The sequence below is a fragment of the Hypanus sabinus genome, chromosome 10 (assembly GCF_030144855.1).
Source record: "Hypanus sabinus isolate sHypSab1 chromosome 10, sHypSab1.hap1, whole genome shotgun sequence".
Lineage (NCBI taxonomy): Eukaryota > Metazoa > Chordata > Chondrichthyes > Myliobatiformes > Dasyatidae > Hypanus > Hypanus sabinus.
The window spans coordinates 125,784,927-125,805,811 of NC_082715.1; the positions used below are offsets into that span (position 1 = coordinate 125,784,927).

The 20,885-nt window shown below is 43.0% G+C and overlaps 1 protein-coding gene across 7 annotated transcripts in view; it reads right to left on the minus strand.

The window, feature by feature from the left end:
* The window catches only part of acoxl (acyl-CoA oxidase-like), a 358,948-nt gene that overhangs the window by 221,780 nt on the left and 116,283 nt on the right, over nucleotides 1-20,885 (minus strand). For all 7 annotated transcript variants that reach the window (XM_059982889.1, XM_059982890.1, XM_059982887.1 and 4 more), the window contains one exon: nucleotides 2,240-2,356. In XM_059982889.1, the coding sequence (XP_059838872.1) occupies nucleotides 2,240-2,356 (117 nt within the window). The remainder of the gene's footprint in view (nucleotides 1-2,239; nucleotides 2,357-20,885) is intronic.

A 20,885-nucleotide genomic window follows, 5' to 3' on the forward strand; every position in this document is an offset into this window, starting at 1 on the left:
ATGATGAGAGATCAAACCAATGAAATCTGTTTGATAGCTTTCTGTTTTACCTTTTAAGCTCTCTGCAAAGAACAATTGACAATCATAGACTTCTATATGTTGTATTTACTTGAGATCACAGGTATATGTGAGGACAAAACCTTATGACATCTCTATTCCAAAATCTACTTGCCAATGTCATAGCAATTCTCTCCAAGTACTGCATTGTATTGTTTTACTGATTGATTGACATATTGATGATCAAGAATAGGTCTAATACAGTTAACAGTCATCTATTGGTATTACAGTTTGTGTGTTCATTCTGTGCCACGTCATATGATGAGGGTGATCATGGTCTTTCCATGACCATGACTGTTCCTGGCTACTTTTTCTGCTGAAGTGGCTTGCCATCGCCTTCTTCAGTGCAGTGTCTTTACAAGACGGGTGACCCCAGCCATTATCAACACTCCTCAGAGATTGTCTGCCTGGTATCAGTGGTCGCATAACCAGGACTTGTGATGTGTACCAGCTGCTCATACGACTGTCCACCACCAGCACCCCATGGCTTCCCGTGACCCTGATTGGGGGGACAGGGGGGTGCTTAGTAGGTGCTACACCTTGCCCAAGGGTGACCTGCAAGCCAGCAGAGGGAAGGAGTGCCTTACACCTCCTTTGGTAGAGACATATCTTATTCTCATGACGCTAAATAGTTCAGAACTATTATGGGGTGGGCACAGGGGACCTGACTGAACTGGTCATGATCCACAAAAATGTGGTATCACCGGTGCTCCCTGGGTCTCACTCACATTGTTCGTATCGAGCAGGTGCCCTCACAGTCAGAGCTTTCCTGAGCAGGTGACATATCACTGCCACCCCCCACCCCACCAATGCATGGTATGCCCAGCAGAGCTGCAGTTGGGGAAGAGACGGTCATCCACCTCTCAGCAGACTGGATTTACTAAGAGGGTGTGGAGGCAGACGCAAGGGCCCACGTCCATTGCCAGCAGCTCCGGAGCACCCTCTGATCTACGGGCTCTTCCCGAGGACACACTCCGAGACAGACATCAGGTGCTGTTGGGAGGTCATCAGCTGGGTGAAAGATGTCCGAAACCCATTGGCCTTCCAGTACAGTGAAATGTTTGTATGGGAATGCTACAGGCTCACTCCGTCCAGGCAGCAGGAGGACGTGCTGAGGGATGCACTGAGTTCAATGCAACTAAAACTCTGTCGGGAACCAGAGTATAGGCTCCTTCCACGACTACACATGGAAGGGCAAAAATGGGTGGTGGAAGCCCCTCAAACAATCAAGTGATGTATTACCCTAGGAAGCCACGCAAGAGGCAATGATGCTATACTTGGTTGCGGTCTTATTCTCCTTTTAAACTTTACCCTACTGAGTGCACCAACCACAGATGTAAAGGGGTTTTCTTGCAGTGTTTCTTCCTTTGCATACCTTGTTTCCTGAATAAAGTCTATTTTTGAAATAAGAAACCATTTACATTGAGTAGCCCAGACACTGGAAAGATAACAACGGAGGAGCCAGCAGATCAATGTTTAAAAAGGAAAGTGTACTTCACTTTCCTACAGTAATATTTCCACCTTTCAGTCTTACTGCCTTGGCTAAGATGTTTCTGTATCTCCTACCAGATTGAATAGACAGTGCCCGGGATGGGATGGGTCTTCAATGACGTTACGAGCGCACCATGGGCCTCGAGAGTTGTGGATTGTCTCCAGGTCCGATAGTTGAGTCCCAATGATGTGCTGAGCCGTCCTAATCACCCATTGGAGTGCTTCGTGATCTGTCCTGCTTTGACTAGAATATTACACTGTCAGTGGGTCTTGAAATTTTTATATTTGTAAGTGGCTCAGTAAATATCAAAATTGGGCAGGGGAAATGGAATTACATCTCTGTTTTACGGGGTCCAATTGAGTATGGTCAACCACCAAGGGACTAATGGAACAGCAAGGGTGACCCAGGGATATTAGGGCCTTTTACCATATAACCATATAACAATTACAGCACGGAAACAGGCCATCTTGGCCGACTAGAAATTGGACTAAACACAATAAGAGAAAATCTGCAGATGCTGGAAATCTGAGCAATACACACAAAATGCTGGAGGAACTCAGCAGGCCAGACAGCATCTAGGGTAAAACGTACAGTCAACGGTTCGGTCCTGCCGAAGGGTCTCGGCCTGAAACATCGACTGTACAATTTGAACCATCTGGTTTCTGGTCAGAACTTGATTTTTTCCCCTACCTGCTTGTAAAGGTCAGAGCGAGGGAGGCAGCAAGGTGAGGCATAAGGCGAAGGTACTGTGTCTGGTGCTCGATGATTTTCACTTCTTCTTTGTCTTTGGGTCCAAACTGCCGGCGGCTGACAATGGAAGTAGGAGAAATTCATTAGCAAAGGATGTGAGAGAAGTTCTGGTAGCTAAACACAACATGATGGGAAGTTAAACTAATCCCTTCTGCCTGCACCTGCCATTAATTACATATTCCCCCCACATAACACTCAACAGAGAGCGGATGTGTGAGGGTCTCTAGCGAACTCAAGTGCTGCAATCACAGAGACTTCTGATTAAAACAAAACTAAAGATTTACTATCAGAATCAGACTCGGGTTTATTATCACTGGCATGTGACGTGAAATTTGTTAATTTAGCAGCAGCAGTTCAATGCAATACATAATCTAGTAGAGAAAAAAATAATAATAAACAAAATAAAACAATAATAAATAAACAAGAAAATCAATTACGTATATTGAATAGATTTTTTAAAATGTACTAAAACAAAAATACTGTATATTAAAAAAAGTGAGGTAGTGTCCAAAGCTTTAATGTCCATTTAGGAATTGGATGGTAGAGTGGAAGAAGCTTTCCTGAATCGCTGAGTTTATGCCTTCAGGCTTCTGTACCTCCTACCTGATGGTAACAGTGAGAAAAGGGCATGCCCTGGGTGTTGGAGGTCCTTAATAATGGACGCTGCCTTTCTGAGACACCGCTTCCTAAAGATGTCCTGTGTACTTTGTAGGCTAGTACCCAAGATGGAGCTGACTAAATTTACAACCTTCTGCAGTTTCTTTCGGTCCTGTGCAGTAAGTAGCTCCCCACCCCATACCAGACAGTGATGCAGCCTGTCAGAATGCTCTCCACGGTACAACTATAGAAGTTTACAGAAATTAACTAGAAAAAAATGGAGCTCAGATAAGCCATACAGAATGTTGATGAACTGAAATCACTCCTGATACACAGAAGGACTCGGGTCTGAGTTTCAGCTGACAAGGAACCACGGTGACCTAACAAAGAGGGGTTGACATGCCCCCCCCCCCCCATGAAATACACCTTGGAACATGTAGGAATTCCCGACATCAACGTTACCGTGCTAATTAAATTATCCTAAATTAAAGAAAAGTGATAAATACACTTGTCTCATTTGTGCTCATGGGGATTGCTAAACTCTTTTGTCTTTAGTTTAGCAATCCCCATGAGCACAAATGAGACAAATGCAAAGAGAAAAGACAAACCTAGAGCAAAGACAAACAATTAAGACAGAAAGCAATCCAAAGACGGCGCACACCTACCAGGTGACATTGAGAAAAATACAGTCCACATACTATCTGATACAAAAATCTTTTTCTTAAAAACAGTCCTAGCCAGAACAGAGCTCTGTAGTTCACTGTGCTGCTCTGAGGTGGCACAGTGGCATTCAGCAAGGGCTCTCGGCTCTGTGGACCTGTATTGTATTCTGCTCTGGGGTGCCACCTGTGTGAAGATCTCACAGTCTGAGGAGATGTTGCTGATTTCCTCCTACATTCCAGATGCATGATGGTAGATTAATCAACCCTCAGCATAGATAAGAGGCAAAAAGAGTCAAAGGGAAGTTAAAGGGCAAATGAGAAAAATTGGTCAGATGAGTTACAGGGAATCAGGAGAGTGGGATATGATAGTGGGATTGCTCAGTGGGGGTTGGCCACATGCTAGGCCACATCTCTTTTTGTGTCCTAAATTGGTATGCAGCCTTGGAGATCGTACAATGGTATTTAAATGCAAATTATGTTGAGCTAACAGGGTAATCCCCTTATTAATAACAAGGAGCTCACATTGCTTTAACTGCCTGGAACTGACTGAGCACAGATCACAAAACAGGAAGAAAAAACTATTTCCACTGGTTGAGAGATCTAAACTCTATCGAGTCATATTTTTCAGAAATGAAGCTACAAGATGAAGCAAAGGGTTACAGGAATTTGGAATATCCTTCTACATTGGGCAACTGCTGCTATGTTAATTATTAAAGCCATGAGACTGGCAGAATTTTGGTCACCATAAAATATTAAGAGCCATAGAAAAGGGCAAATTAAATATGCGATTGTGTAGAGATCAGAAGTGTTTGCTATGTATTCAAGTTTGCAGACAACACAACAGTAGCAGAGGACACAAAAAGTCTGCAAAGGGATATGGGCAGATTGAGTGGGCAAAAAGATGGCAAATGGAACATAATGTGGGCACACGTGAGGTTAACCACTTGGCAGGTAGAGTTGAGAAGCACTATTTTATTTAGATGGTGTAAGAGTTCTGCACACTGCTATCTAAAGAAAGATCTGGGGATTCTGTGCAAAAAAAGGAGAAAGTTAATAGATAGGTGCACATGAGGACATTGGAAATAAAAGAGGGAAAAGGCTATTCGGCCCTTTGAATAAGATCGTAGCTGATCTTCTACCCCGGCATCATTTTCCCAGTCTTTTCCCAGATCTACTGACTCCTTTGATATATTCAGAAATCTATTAATCCCTGTTTTGAATGAACTCAGTGAGTGAGCCGCCACAGCCCTCCAGGTTAGAAAATTCCAATGATCCAGCCACTATTTTAGTGAAGAAATTTTCCTTCACCTCTGCCCTACCTGGCCAAATCTTTCTGAAACTGAGCCATAGTTCAAGATTCCCTATCTAAGAGAAACATTCTCCACATATCTATCCTATTACATCCTTTAAGACTTTTTCATATTTCAACTAAATCACCTCTAAATAGCCTGCACAATCTCACCTCATGGCAAATCTGTCAACCTAGGGAACCCCCTGTGAATCTTCACTGCACTCCCTGTAGGACAGTATATACTTTTTAAGGAGTCCAAAATTGTCAATAATACTTGGTGTGGTCTCACCACAGCTCTGTATAAATCTCACTCATATTCAGGTCCTCCAGAAATAAAAATCAAGATTTACCTGCCCTTCCTAACAGCCTGCTGCACTGGCATAACAGTTTTAAATAATATGCAGAAGAATATCCTGGTGGTTTTGAGCATCAATGTTTCCTATCTTCCATCCTATAAAAATACTCAATATTTTTTTCTACTTAAGCAGTTAACTCTGTCTTTATCACACTATACTTTATTTTCCAAATTGTTGTCCACTCACTCAGCTTTTCTATATTCTCCTGCTGTCTCTTAGCATCCCCATCAGTCCTCATGTTCCTACTTGGTATTGTCTGATCAGTGAACTTGGATATATTATACATGATTGCCTCAGCTAAATTGCTGATGTAGACTATGGATGTCTGAGCACCAGCCTTTGAGGTATGGCACTAGAAACAGCCTACTGACCAAAGAAAGTCCACACTTATTCCACTTATTGCTCCCTTTCTCTCCATTTGCACTAGAATGGTGGTTGTCAACCAGTCGATTGCGATTGACCGGTCAATCTTTGAGACATTCCCAATAGATCCCAAAAAAAAAGAAAAATAAATACACAAATACATTATGCTTGATAAACCTTTTGATGCAAATATGTAGTAACTTCTACTTTGAAAAAGGAACACTCGACAACTTCATGCCCAAAAGGAACAACTTTATTTAGGACGGTAAAACAATATTCGCATACAGAGCTTTCCAGTAATGTGCACCGAAGACCGGAAGTAAAACCCTGCAACCCCGGAAACAATCTCTCTTTACAAAAAGTTTTTGTAGCGGGAGTATTGCTATATTACCATAATCCTAATTGGTATTAATTTGTATTTATAATGCTCACATTACAACACTTCTCCCCCTTTAAATTCCAATGTTCCCCAAATGTAAAAGAAATGGGAAACAAAAAGCAGTGGTGTCATTAGCTTGCGTATCTCTGAAACTTATACTAGTGTCTCAGTAACAGTTTACTAATACTAGGAAAGTTGAGGAGCTGAAATCGGGGTTGAAGGCTCAGAGGACGTGGATCGACAAGTGTTAAAGGATTTGTCACTGAATATTTTTCATGACAGTTGGATGAATCACTGGATGTATTGCAGACAGCTCAGCTTGTATTCGTCAGAATGGCTTTTCAGGATTTTACAACAAAGGAGGACTTCCTCACTCTTTTGCAAGTCTGTGCACAGAAAGGAGAGAATGAGAGGTGAGGATATTTACAATGAGTTAATAAAAATATCCGTGAAAATGACATCCCCACTCATAAACTGGAGGCAATTACTACTGATGGGGCCCTAGCAATGCGCGGTGTGTGTGTTGGTTTTACAGCACTGTGCCGTAATGACCCTGATTTTGCCAACTTCCTGGATTCATCAGCAGGCCTTGGCTGGGAAGGTCGTGGACTTCTCTTATGTAATGACACTGGTGGTCAAACCGATAAACTTGATTCAAGCAAAAGCGCTTCAGCACCGCTTATTCAAGGCGTTATTGGATGAGCTCGATGCCACCACGGCCTGTTTGATATGCTAGTTACAGTGTTTTCTTGGTTGAATTAATTTGAAAGTCTGACAAAAGCATTTTATGTAATTAAATACAATTAGCCCAAATAAAGGGCCTCAAGTTGGAAGTACAATCTGAGCTGTTTTTTCTCTAAACGATTTAGTAGGTAGATCTTGCCTTCCACTAAGGCCAAGGTAAGGGATCTTGGGCTTAAAAAGGTTGGTGACCACTACACTAGAACATCCCCACAATTCCATGAGCTGTAACTCTAATCAACAGCCTCCTGTGTGGGACAGTGGAAAGCTGCTATTTCTTTACCAAGACATATTACTTTACTTCATTTGTACTAGAAGTTGTCTTTTCTTGGCGGTTTCTCGCACTCTCTTCATTAGAAGACAAACGCAGATTGGACAACTACTTTGCAGAATGCCCCCAGTCAGTGAACACGTGAGACCTTGTGCTTCCAGCTGCCTGATACTGGAATTCCCCAACCCACGCCCATTCTGACTTCTGATTTTGGACTTCTACACTCTCCCGACAATGTCCAGATCAGTCGATTCCAGTTAATTAGGACACATCAGGACCAGTACATTCTGGCCCAATTATCCAAAGTTTCCTGGAAATACTCAAAGACGTATGTAAAAAAGACAAATAGTAACAAACAGATGTACTTAAGCGAAATACTACACAAATTAGAATACTAGCAATGCCGATTTATTTTTGTTCCTTATCCCGGATATGCAACTGCCCCAATTAACGCATGGCCCAGTTAACTGGAGTCTACTGTACTCCAGAAACTGACTCATCTTCCATCTGAGCAAAATGAGACCTGAAGGATTGACAGCTGTTGCTTTTCCTGCAAACTTCAGTTTCACTAGATTAAAACAATCTGCCAGAGAGGAACACAGGAACTCCTCAGGTTGAGCAGTTCCTCTGGTGTACTGTTTCTTGCCCCTGATTCCAGCACCTTGCATATCGTGTGCCTCCGTCACAGTTCCATTCTTCTTTTAATCTTCTTTTTCTAACTGCTGGTGTTTAAATAGTGAATACCTTAACAACCACCCGGTTTTGGTTTCCGTATTCAATGCCTTAAAGACAATGCAGTAAAGACTCCTGAGTTTAAAGAAAGATGGAGCAGCTTGGAAGAACAGAAGGGTTATGATGGTCAGGGCAGCATGGCAATGTTTCCATTGGCAGAAAACTAGACTCAGGGTTAGAGGTCAGCCTCTGAAGACCAAGATGAGGAGGGTTTTTTTTTCTCTCTGTTTACGTGAGGGGCTGGGAAGGATATCCAAAGCTGAGGTAGATCAGTTATTGGAATCTACAAGAAATTACGGGTTACAGAGATCAAGTAGAGAGCGAAGCTGAGGTCAAAATCAAAACAGTCAAATCTTATGGAACTGTGGAGCAGGCCGAAACGGCCCTATTCTTGTCCCTATGTTAGAAAAGCCATAAAGCTATCACCACTTCTACCCCATCTCCAATTCACAGGGGATTTTCCAGCTTCGAAGAGTACTTCAAAGAACTAAATTCTGCCAGACTCTGTCAGCACAACTAAGGTCAACACTGTCCTCAAATTTTAAGCAGCAGTCGCTGAAATAAAAAGCTAATTAGGAGGAAGAAGCCTTGCCTGAAATTCCTTTTTGGCACTGCAATAAAATGCTGCATTCCTGAGAATATGGAAAGAAGTGTGCATTTATACCACACCCTTCAACTTGCAAAGTGCTTTACAGCCACAGTGGTGCTTCAGAAACACTGCTCCAGTTGTTATGCAATGGAATAGTCTGTGCACAGAAAGTAATGATAATGCTGTTTCAAAATGTTGATTGGCAGATAAATATTGGATGGGGGTCACTTGGATTAATTCCCTTGTTCTCCTTTAGAACAGAGCCTGGAATCTTTTACATCAACTTATGAAATAAGGCGGGGCTTTCAGTCAACATCAGGAGATGCAGTGCTCATAAATTGCAGGGCCAGAACACCAAGACTGGTGTGCTGAACTCTCTAGACACCACTGCTGAGTCAACAAAGACCAAGAATAAACATAGAACAAAGGACAGTGCAGCACAGGAGAAGTCCCTTTGATCATTACGGCTATACTGATCACAATGCCAACCCAAACTAATCCCTCTGCCTGCACATGATCTGTATACCTCCATTCCTTACCCATTCATGTTTCCATCAAAATGCCTCCACCACTAGCAGTAGCATGTTCCAGGGTCCTAACACTTTCTACATATTCACTGGACAACTGGAAAACACCTCTTCAGAGACAGCAGCTTCACCAGCAAGAAGGTGCATTAAAGTACATGGTTAACAAAACATTGCCGACTGTGCTCATCAGTGCATATCTCTGACAGTCACCACAATTTGTGTAAGGACAAATATTTTTATATATTGATCAGCTAAATGTATTTGTCAAAGAGTAATTTCTGAAACCTCAAACCAGATGTCTAATATGGGTTGATGCACCAGAGAAACCACATTGATCCATTGATGCTCTGGACCTTTTATAACAGTGAGGGGAAATGAGAGCAATGTTATTTCATCAGAGGGACTATATGAAGGAACCATAGCTCAGAAATGGCTGCAGACAGCATTGGTGCATTTTTTTTTAGTCCATGAAACACTCCCCCAGTCATTATTTGCAGGACACAGGAGGCAGATGCAGGAGGGAGGTAGCTGGGTGAGCGTCAGGAACGGGAAAGGGAATAGGGAGACAGTGCAGAGTACCCCGTGAAGGTTCCCCTCAATAGCAAGTGTAGCGCGTTGATACTGTTGGGGGTGGTGATGACCTACCAGGAGAAAGCCACAGTGAGTGACCAGGTCTCTGGCACTGAGTGGCTCAGAAGGTAAGGAAGGAGAAAAGGAGCGCAGTAACGATAGGGGATTCCATAGTTAGAGAAGCAGGCAGGAGACTCTGTGGATGAGACACCCATATGGTATATTGCCTCCCAGGACCCAGGGTCAGGGGCATCTCGGATTGAGTCCACTGCATTCTAAAGGTGGCAGAGGGAACAACCAGAAGTCACGGTACACATTGGTACCAACAACATAGATAGGAAAAGGGAGGAGATCCTGAAGAGAGTATATAGGGAGTTCAGTAGAAAGCTGAAAAGCAGAACCACCAGGGTAGTCACCTCTGGATTGCTGCCTGGGCCATGCACCAGTGAGGGTAAGAATAGGATGACCTGGCAGATGAGTGGAGGCTGAGGAATTGGAATCTCTTCTGGGAAAGGTATGACCCGTATGAAAAGGACGCGTTACAACAGAACTGGGCTGAGGATGGAGTGGTTGTTTTACAAGTAGCGTATTTGTCAAAGAGCATTGGGACTTTGCACATCAATATTCACAACTTTCTACAGATGCACAGTAGAGACCACTCTGGTGGGCTGCAACACTGCGTAGCACGGAAACTGCAGTGCGCTGGACAGGAAGCGTCTACAGCAGGGTAGTTAAAGTTGCCCAGTGCATCGCCAGCACGAGCCTGCCCACCATCAAGGACATACATACAGAAAGGTGCCAGAAAAAGGCCAGTGACATCATTATGGACCCCCCCTTCGCCAAACTGCTCACCGACTGTTTGTCCCACTCCCATCAGGGAGCAGGCTACATAGCATCCACACCAGGAGCACCAGACTCAAGAACAGTTACTTTCCCCAAACAGTAAGGCTGATCAACACCTCCACCCGCTAACCCACCATCCACATCACCAACCACACCTACTTTATAATTTCCTGTCAGTCACCTCATATACAGACACTCCAGTACATAGTGTCTCCTTATATACATGAAATAAATATATGTATACTGTATAAGCTATCTCATGTACTTATATTTATTATGTTTTCTTAAATTATTGCATTCTTTGTCTTAATGTGTTCTCTTTGTGCTGCATTGGATCCAGAGTAACAATTATTTTGTTCTCCTTCACACCTGTGTACCGAAAATGACATCAAACAATCTTGAATCTTGAGAGGCAGTGTGTAGTGAGACTGTGAGGAAAGACAGGCAGATGACAGGACAAAATTGCAGTCAGTGGGATGAGTTAAAGTGTTACGGGAGACAAAATTGAAAATGGTTGAATACAGGGCAGAAGGTGTTATACTTAAATGCACGTAGCATATGGAATAAGCTAGACAATTTTGTAGCTCAGTTAAAGAATGGTAGGCATGATATTGTGGGCATCACTGATTCGTGGCTGAAAGAAAAATCATAGGAGCTTAATATTCTACACATCGTATTGAAATGACACAAGCACAAGAAAATCTGTAGATACTGGAAATTCAAGCAACACACACAAAATGCTGGTGGAACGTAGCAGGCCAGGCAGCATCTATAGGGAGAAGTACAGTCGACGTTTCGGGCCGAGACCCTTCGTCAGGCCGGACAGGCAGGCAGAGGAGGTGGGCTAGCTCTGTAGGTAAAATACTGAAATCAAATTCTTAGAAAGAGGTGAAATAAGGTCAGAAGGTGCAGAAACCTGGTGGGTACAGTTAAGAAAGGGTAAAAAGACACTGATTGGTGTTAGATACAGATCTCCGAACAGGATGTTAGATATAAATTGTAACAGGAGATAGAAAAGGCATGTAAAAAGGGCAATGTTATGACCGTCAGGTAGATTGGGAAAATCAAGTTGGTGTTGGATCCCAAGAGAAGGAGTTTGTAGAATGCCTATTAGATGCCTTTCTGGAGCAGCTTTTGGTTGAGCCCACTAGCAGAAAGGCAATTCTGAATTCAGTGTTGTGCAATGAATTGGATTTGAATAGGTAGTTTAAGGTCAAGGAATCCATAAGAGTCCATTGTTAAGGATGTGGCTTCTGCAGCAGGGAGCAGCAATTCAGAATTATGGATCTTTGGGATTTCTTCTGGGGAAGGTACAAAAAGGATGGGCTGCACCTGAACCCGAGGGCATCCAAAATCCTTGTGCGCAGGTTGGCTAGAGCTGTTCAGGAGGGTTTAAGTTAACTTGTTGGTGGGTGGTGGGAACCAGAATTATAGTGCCCAGGATGAAATAGCTGGATTTCAAACAAAGGCAACGTGCAGTGAGACTCCCAGCAAGGACAGGCTGCTGATTGGGTGTTGTGAAATGAACCGGAATTGATTAGAGAGCTTAAGATGAAAGAACCCTGAGGGGAAAGTGATCATAGTATAACAGAATTCGCTCTGCAATCTGAAAAGGAGAGGCTAAAGTCAGATGTATCAGTATTACAGCGGAGTAAATGGAATTACAGAGGCATGAGAGAGAGAACTTGGGCAAAATTGATTGGAAGAGAACACTGGCAGGAATGATGACAGAGCAGCAATGGGTGGAATTTCTGGGGGAAGCAATCAGAAGGCACAGGATATATGCATCCCAAAGAGGAAGCAGTATTCTAAAGGCAAGATGACACAACCGTGGTTAACAAGAGAAGTCAAAGCCAACATAAAAGCCAAAGAGAGGGCGTATAATAGAGCAAAGATTCATGGGAAGTTGGAGGATTGGGGGAAGCTTTAAAAAACCAACAGAAGGCAACTAAAAATGTCATCAAGAAGAAAAGGAGGGAATATGAAAGTAGGCTAGCCAATAATATTAAAGAGGATACCAAAAGTTTCTTCAGATACATGAAGTGTAAAAGAGGGGTGAGAGTGGACATCAGACTGCTGGAAAGCAATGCTGGAGAGATAGTAATGGAGGATAAGGAAATGGTGGATGAACTGAATAAGTATTTTGCAAAAGTTTTCACTGTGGAAGACACTAGCAGTATAGTGGAAGTTCCAGAGTGTCAGGGGCCATGAACAAAGTTCTCTCTAACTTGTAATGGCCAGCATGCACAAAAATCTTGTGCTGCGCAATTTTTTGCCAAATGAGAAAAACATGTGCGGACTGAATAATTTCTTCAGTAACAACAGTATAAATCATTGCAAAGTCCACGTTGTCAACACTGTCCGCATCAGAAACCAGAGAAGGAAAGGTAATTGCGTACAATCATGAAATATACTTCACGTGCCAATAAGATAGAGGGTGACAAACTTCTGTGTGCATTTCAAATTTCTTTGTGCGCTAGTAGCAAAAGAAGTGTGTGTGGCAAAACACACACACACACATTAAGAGGTAACATTGGTCATGAAGTTACCATTACCAGGAAGAAGGTTATTGGGAAACTGAAAGGTCTGAAGGTAGATAAGTCACCTGGATCAGATGGGCTACAAATCAGGGTTCTGTAAGAGGTGGCTGAAGAGATTGCTAAGGCATTAGCAATGATCTTTCAAGAATCATTAGATTCTGGAATGGTTCTGGAAGACTGGAAAATTACAAACATCACTCCATTTTTCAAGAAGGAGAGAGGCAGAAGAAAAGAAATTATAAGTGAGTTGGGTTGGGTCTGATCTCAGTGTCTGGGAAGATGTTAGATTCTATTGTAAAGGATCTGGTTTCAGGGTACTTGGAAGCACATGATAGTTTTTTTTTGCAATGTTTCCTCTAGGTAAATCTTGCCTGGCAAATCTGTTGAAATTCTTTGAAGAAATAACAAGCAGGAAAGACAAAGGGGGATCGGATGATGTTGTATACTTCGACTTTCGGAAGGCCTTTGACAAGGTGCCACTCATGGGGTTACTTCACAAGCCACAAGTCCATGGTATTACAGGAAAGATTCTAGCATGGATAAAGCAGTGGCTGATTGGCAGAGGGCAAAGAGTCATTTCTGGTTGGTTACTGATAACGTGGTGTTCCACTGGAGATCTGTGTTGGGACCACTTCTTTTTATATTATATGTCAATGACTTGGATGATGGAATTGATGGCTTTGTTCCAAATTTTGCAGAAAATACAAAGATAGGTGGAGAGGCAGGTAGCTTTGAGGAAGTAGAGAGGCTCTACAAGGACGTAGACAGTTTAGCAGAATGGGCAAAGAAGTGGCAGATGGAATACAGTGTTGGGAAGTGTAGAGTCATGCATTTAGGAAGAAGAAATAAAAGGGTTGACTGTTTTCTAAATGAAGAGAAAATTCAAAACTCTGAGGTCAAAGGTGTGTGGGAGTCCTTGTGCAGGATTCGCTAAAGGTTAATTTACAGGTCGAGTCAGTGGTGAGGAAGGCAAATGCAATGTTAGCATTCACTTCAAGAAGACTACAACATAAAAGCAAGGATGTAATGTTGAAACTTTATAAAGCACTGGTGAGGTCTTACTTGGAGTACTGTGAGCAGTTTTGACCCTCTTCTCTCGGAAAGGATGTGCTGACACTGGAGAGGGTTCAAAGGAGGTTCACAAAAATGATTCCAGGATTGAAAGGCTTGTCACCAGAAGAGTGTTTGACGGCTCTAGGCCTGTATTCATTCGAAATTAGAAGCATGAGGGGTGACCTCATTGAAACCCATTGAATGTTGAAAGGCCGTAATAGAGTGGATGTGGAGAGGATGTTTCCTCCAGTGGGAGAGTCTAGGACCAGAAGACACTGCCTCAGAATAGAGGGTTGTTCTTTTAGAAGGGAGACGAGGAGGAATTTCTTTAGCCAGAGTGTGGTGAATCTGTGGAATTTGTTGCCACAGGCGGCTATGGAGGCAAAGTCTTTATGTATATTTAAGGCAGAGTTTGATAGATTCTTGATTGTTCAGGGCATGAAGGGATACAGGAGGAAGGCAGGAGATTGGGGCTGAGAGGAAAAATGGATCAGCCTGGCGCAGACTCGATGGGCCAATTGGCCTATTTCTGCTCCCATGTCTTATGGCTTCAGGGTACTTGGATTCACATGAGAAAACAGACCAAGCAGCATGGTTTCCTTAAGGGGAAATCTTGCCTGACAAATCTGTTGAATTCTTTGAAGAAAATACAGAGAGTCAGTGCCACACATGAGGTTGCTAATTGTACTTCTTCTGAACTACTCTCACTGCAACCTGCAGTCTGTAATTTCCCTTTAAGTAACGTACTTTGAAGCCGTCTAAACAAAATAGCAATTTCATGATCTTCTGAAGGAATCAGCAGTTTTAACTCTCAAGGATGGAGGTACGGCACCTTTATGCGAACAATGCCATGGCCATAAGAGAGAGAGGAGGGGAGGATTCCGAGCCAGACTAAAACGTTGGGGTGTAAAAATTCCTCAACCCCGTAGCAAATGTACAGTCACTAGAGAAGACCGAGGAATGAAGGACAAGATTGCTGTATCTGAGGGAAATGAGGGATTGCTGTAGTCTGTGTTTCACGGAGACATTGCTCGCTCATGACATGATGAATATGGTGGGGGTTTATGAATATGACTGAGGGTTTTTGATCTTCTAGATGGATCAATATGCAGAACATTCGAGGAAGGCTAAAGGTGGGGGGCTTTGTGTTTCATGATAAACACTTCATGGTGCTCAGAGTCAATGGTCTTGTTCTCCAAAACCTGGAACATCTGATGATTAAGTGCTGTCTGTTTCACTTACCAAGAGAGTTCTCCTCTGTGATCCTGACTGCAATTTACCTACCACCAAAGGCCAATGTTAAGCAAGCACTCAGTGTATTGAATGCCATGAATAGCAAACACAATAACAGCCTACACTAACAACTTTCAAATCATTGCTGGGGTCTTCAATCAGGCTTGTTTGAAGAAATCTTTGCCCAGTTATCATCAACATATCACCTGCCAGCACCAGGGGTCCCAAAACACCCGACCACAGTTATACTACGATTAGGAATGCCTACCATTTGATCCCTAGACTACATTTTGGGAAATCTGATCATCTAGCCGTTCTCCTGCTTCCTACAAAGAGGCAGAGGCAAGAGCAAGGCTCCAGAGGTGAGGACAACAAAGAGGTGGTCGTGGGAAGGAGAGGAGCAGCTACAGGATTACTTCAAGTCAGTGGACTGGGCCACATTCAAGGACTCATCAGAGGATCTGAACAAATACACCGCTGTTGTCATGTACTTTATAATGTTAGTCATAGATGAGTCTGTCGAACAAATTCATTCATCGTCTTCCCGAACCAGAAGCCCTGGATGAACAAAGAGATCTGCAGTCTGCTGAGGGCTGGATTAGTGACATTCAGGTCTGGTGACCAAATAAAATACAAGAGATCCAGGTAGAACCTTCAGAAAGCCTGACTGGAAGGCTGGTTTAAATAGGGACTGCAGATTGCTTCCCCTGAAGAACATTAGATGCTTTTTAAAAAAAATAACAAACTGGTAGCTTCAGAGTTTCATGGGTACTGTTACTCAGATTAGCTTTTTGTTTTCAATTCTCTCAGGTACGACACAAGGATTCGAGCTCTGGTATTAGTATTGGTATTGGTTTATTATTGTTACATCTACCGCGAAACATTGCTTTCCACACCATCCATGCAGATCATGCCATACATAATTAATTATATTGAGGTCATTAAAAGAAAACAGAATATCAATTCAATTCACTTCAAGTTTAATTGTCATTCAACCATACATGAATACTCATGGATCCGATCAAACGAAACAGTGCTACTCCAGGGTCAAGGTGCAAAACACAGTACCAAAAGTCACACACAGCACAAAGCACACAAGATAGGAAGCACAAATGGCATCAGAAGCACACAATAAAAGAGACCAAAATGCACGCCATCAAGCTGCAGTCGACCACAATAGAGCCTGTATCTCATCAAGTGAACATTGGGGGGGGGGGGGGGTAGCATCGACTCCTGCCTGGATGTCACGCCATGCTGCTGTCAGTGGGGGGAGCACACCAGCCACCCTTCCCCCCACTCCCCCCCCCCACTTCCCAGTGACACCGTGGTTACAAAGAAAGCACAATGCAGGTAGAGAAATAAAGTGCAAGGCCAGTGGTGAGGTAGGCTGGGAGATATTTTAGCATATGAGAGGTCGGCCCATTGAAGAGTTTGACAGCAGTGGGACAGAATCTGTCCTTGACCTTGGTGTACACACTCTCAAGCTTTTTTTTATCTTCTGCCTAATGGAGAGATGAGAAGAGAGAATGACTGGAATGAGGAGGCTGGTCAATTATGTTGGCTGTTTTCCTAAAGGCAGCAAGAAGTTTAGATGGAATCAATTGAAAAGAAGCTGGTTTGTGCGATGGACTGAGATGCGTTTACAACTCTATGCAATTTCTCAGTCTTAGGCAGAGCAGTTGCCGTACCAAGCTGTTATGCATGGGGATAGGATGCCTTCTATGGTCATCTGTAGTTAATAGGGATATGCTGAATTTCTTTAGCCTTCTGAGGAACAGGAGACACTGTTATGTCTTAACAGCTGTAGCATCCACATGGCTGGACCAGGACACATTGGTGGCTATTGCTTTCACATTGGATCTTGAAGCTCTCAACCATCTCAACCTCAGGTCAACAGATGCAACCTGCTTCCTGAAGTCAATGAGAATGGTACAGAGCTCCAGCAATTGGCCCAGTACCTTTATTGCACCATCAATTCCCTATATGATCAGTTGATATGGTTGGTATACCGTATTTTAGACAAACACGGTTGCTAATTTGAAAATAACACAGCAGTCACAAAAGATTTGTTGAACTGATTTTAAGTTGTCAATAATTGACAGGTTAATGGTGGCCAGAATCCAGGAAGAACATCTTTCCCCCCCTTTGAACAGAGTTTTTATTTATTGTGCAATCCATAAAGAATAGCGCAATCACAGAACATGCATCTGAATCTTTAGGCTTTGGTTCAGAGGCTAAAATGCTACGAATAAACCAGACCGATACTTCACATCTACTGAATCAAAGAACCCACATTTCAACTAGTCCTGATGCTATACCTGAGAAACAAACAAGAGTAAAATATTTCACAGACTTATTCAACTTCTGCAATGCTCCTTTACTGCCCGTTACACGCAGGCAATTAGGGCAGCAATGAACGTCCTCCATCTCTGGCTGTGTTCAGGGTTAGATCAGCAGCTTCTTCTCAGTTTTCACGACTGTCAGCCACGCATGTCACGGGTGGAGACTCAGGAATACTGTTGTACTCGGATGGAGAAAGATTCTCCACTGCTGTTTTCATAACAGTTTTGTTTTACTTGTCAAGGTTCTAGCCATGAGCTGAACCTGGTAGACCAGTGGACCATTCTTAGTCTGTCCTCTGCCCTTTGACCTGTTTGGCATGGGTGACCCTGCCAAGAGCCAAAGCATAAAGCCCTGACTGCAGCCAGCATAGCTCTCTGGGTCATTGAGGGATGCAAGCCTCCAAACCCAACGAGAGGTTGTGGTCCTCTTGGAGGTCGGCAATGTTCTATATGCTCCTATTTCTGTGCTCTGATTTTTACATCAGAAATATGCAGGAAATTATTGTGCAGACATTGTATAATAGGAAACATAAATGTGTTCTGAAAGCTACAAATGCTATTTTGCTCTCAAAAGGAAGTAAACATTCAATTTCAAATGGCAATTGATTGCAGCAGAAGATAACTTCACAGCAAGCAGGCTTAGAAGCAAAAGTAACATTCTTACGAGCATTGTGTGCGTGCGCTGGTGGTGGTGCTTGATGTCAAGTGTGGCAGAAAACTGGATGTCACAATTTACAGTGTCAGCACTAACAACTTGGGTGAATACAGCAACTTTAACATCGACAACGTCCCATACAGCAGCACCCCATGCAAAATCTAGAGCACGTAAATAGCGAAGTTAGTCTGAGTCTCAGAGTTAAGGGCCTGCACAGTGAGTGGCATATGAGGCAATGAGCATTTTGGAGATGCCAAATCTGAAGATGCTGGATTCTGGAGCAGTGCATAAAACACAGGTGGAACTCAGCAGGTCAGGCGGCATCTGTGGAGGGAAAATACTAATTGCCCAGAAATGGAGAAGCCAGGTATAGCAGGTTAAGGAATGGAGAGAGAAACAAGAATCAAGGGTTTCTATTCCAAAGAGTATCCAGATCACTTGCAAGAAGGCCAAATAATATGGATATACAATGAAGGCTCCTTCTTTTATATTAACAGACTTCTTACAAACATTCTTAATCACCTAGAGCTTTCTTATCTCAATGCTCTCATTCGTCTTGTCTGAGAACATACAAGAATGACAACATTTCAGATGCATTCAGAAGCAGAAACACAGCCTGAATATGAGTGCTGATGGAACACTTGACAAGTTTCTTTATTTATTTATTGAGAAGTAGTGCAGAATAGGTCCTTCCAGCCCTTCGCGCCACGCTGGCCAGCAATCCGCGACTTAACCCTAGGATTATTTACAATGACCAATTAACCTGCTAACCAGTACGTTGTTGCACCCAGAGGAAACCCACACGGTCACGGGGAGAACGTACAAACTCCTTACAGGCAGCGGCAGGAATTGAACCCAGGTCGCCTGTACTGTAAAGCGTTGTGCTAACCACTATGCTACCATGATGTTTCACGATAAAAGTAGGTTAAGTTAGTTAAAAGTAGGAAGCACCATGTGTTGGATCCTAAAAGGAGTAATCCTGCACTGATCAGGAGATGCAACTACTGGTGATTGAACTCTGCTATCCGTAACTCTTTGTCACCACTGACTACAGCAAGCCACATATTCCAATCTTTGAACAATTGAATAGGCTTATAGCAGGGGAAACTATATCCTATCCAGGCATTCACAAATCTTAAAAATGTACAATATGCCACTAGGTCTCTTAAATTTTTTTCTGAAAAAGCTGTGCTTCTAAAATTTGCTGACATATTCTCCTTTCCAGGAGAAAAGAACATTACATGAAATTGAAATATTGCAGGTGCTAGTGATCTGAAATAAAAATAGGCATGCTCAGCAGGTAAGTGGAGAGAGAACCAGAGTAAATGTTTTAGGCTGATGGGCTTCCATAAGTATGATCACTAATATGAGAAGTTAACACTCTTCCCCTGCCCCCTCCCGTCTTTCCACAGATGACTGAATATTTCTGTCATTACAATGATTCTATCACAACTACTAATCACGATTAAACCTGAACCATCTACTCATTAGCTTTGTCTCTTTCTGCAGATGCAAACCTGTTGAACATTTTCCAACATTCAGATTTTCCACAAATGCACAACTGTAAGTCACAAGATCCTGGATTCGTTTATTGTTCCTCTGCCTCCCGCACTTATGAGACCATAAGTTATAGGAGCAGAATTAGGCCATTTGGCCTATCGAGTCTGCTCTGCCATTTTATCATGGCTAATCCAATTTCCTCTCAGCCCCAATTCTCAATCACCTTTTTGTCTATTTATTCCTTCTCCAGATACATTACCACCTTCTGAACCCATCACCACCATTTATACACTTCAGTCTGTCTTACTTTCTCCCATATCACGAGTAGACTTTTTATTTTGCCTAACCCTCCCCCTTCTCTGCAATCAACCTAACACATCAATTCTTCTTTCATCTCCAGAAAAACTGAGTGACCAGCTGAGTATTTCTTTCAGTCTCTGCTTATACCAGGGGTTCCCAACCTTTAATGGTAAAGGTACAATGCAGAAAAAAGTTTGGAAACCCCTGGTTTCTACATTTGTTCTCTTACCCTCTTTTGAACCTTATCTCATCACAGAATGAAAGCACTCGAATGACTTTCATGTCTCCATCCTTCTAAAAAGTTGGATGCAGAGGGAATGTACTTTTTTTAATCCCCTCATTCACTGGATAATCCTTCATATTGTCCATCCGCTCCAACTGGATTCCACCACCAGAGATACATTCTGCTCCTCTGCCCTTTTAGATTTTTAATGAAACCGCCCCCCTTGCAACTCAGTCCACTCTCCTTTGGCCACCAATTACTCCTTGTCCTGCAGCCGTTTCGAATGTACTCACATCCAGTTCTTCCAAGCTAGTGCACTGGATCGGATGCTTACAATGTGCTGTCTGCTGCAAAAGAGAAATCAAAGGCAGAGAGTTTGATCATTTAGTGCAGGGGCTTTCCAACCTTTTTTATGCCATGGACCCCTACCAATAACCAAGGGGTCCGTGGACCCCAGGTTGGGAACCCTGACTTAGTGAAACATCTGCATTCAAACGACAGGGGTAACCCTGAGCTTCTGGCTCCCTGTCACTTTAATTTGCCATCCCACTCCCACACTGACTCATCGGCCTGTGATCTTCTGCAGTGTTACAGAAGGCCCGGCACGGGCATGAAGAACAGTGCAGTATCTTCTAGGTATGTTGCAGCCTTCTGGATTAATACCTATTTCTGCAATTGCATGTCTCTCACTTTCCCTGTCTGTATCAAAGCTAGCAGTTCTTGTTGCAGGTCATCACTTACACCAGCTCAGATTTTTTTCCTCTCTATTGGGCCAGCCTGACGAGCTATTGTAATGTGTCTCACTTTTTTGTCACCATC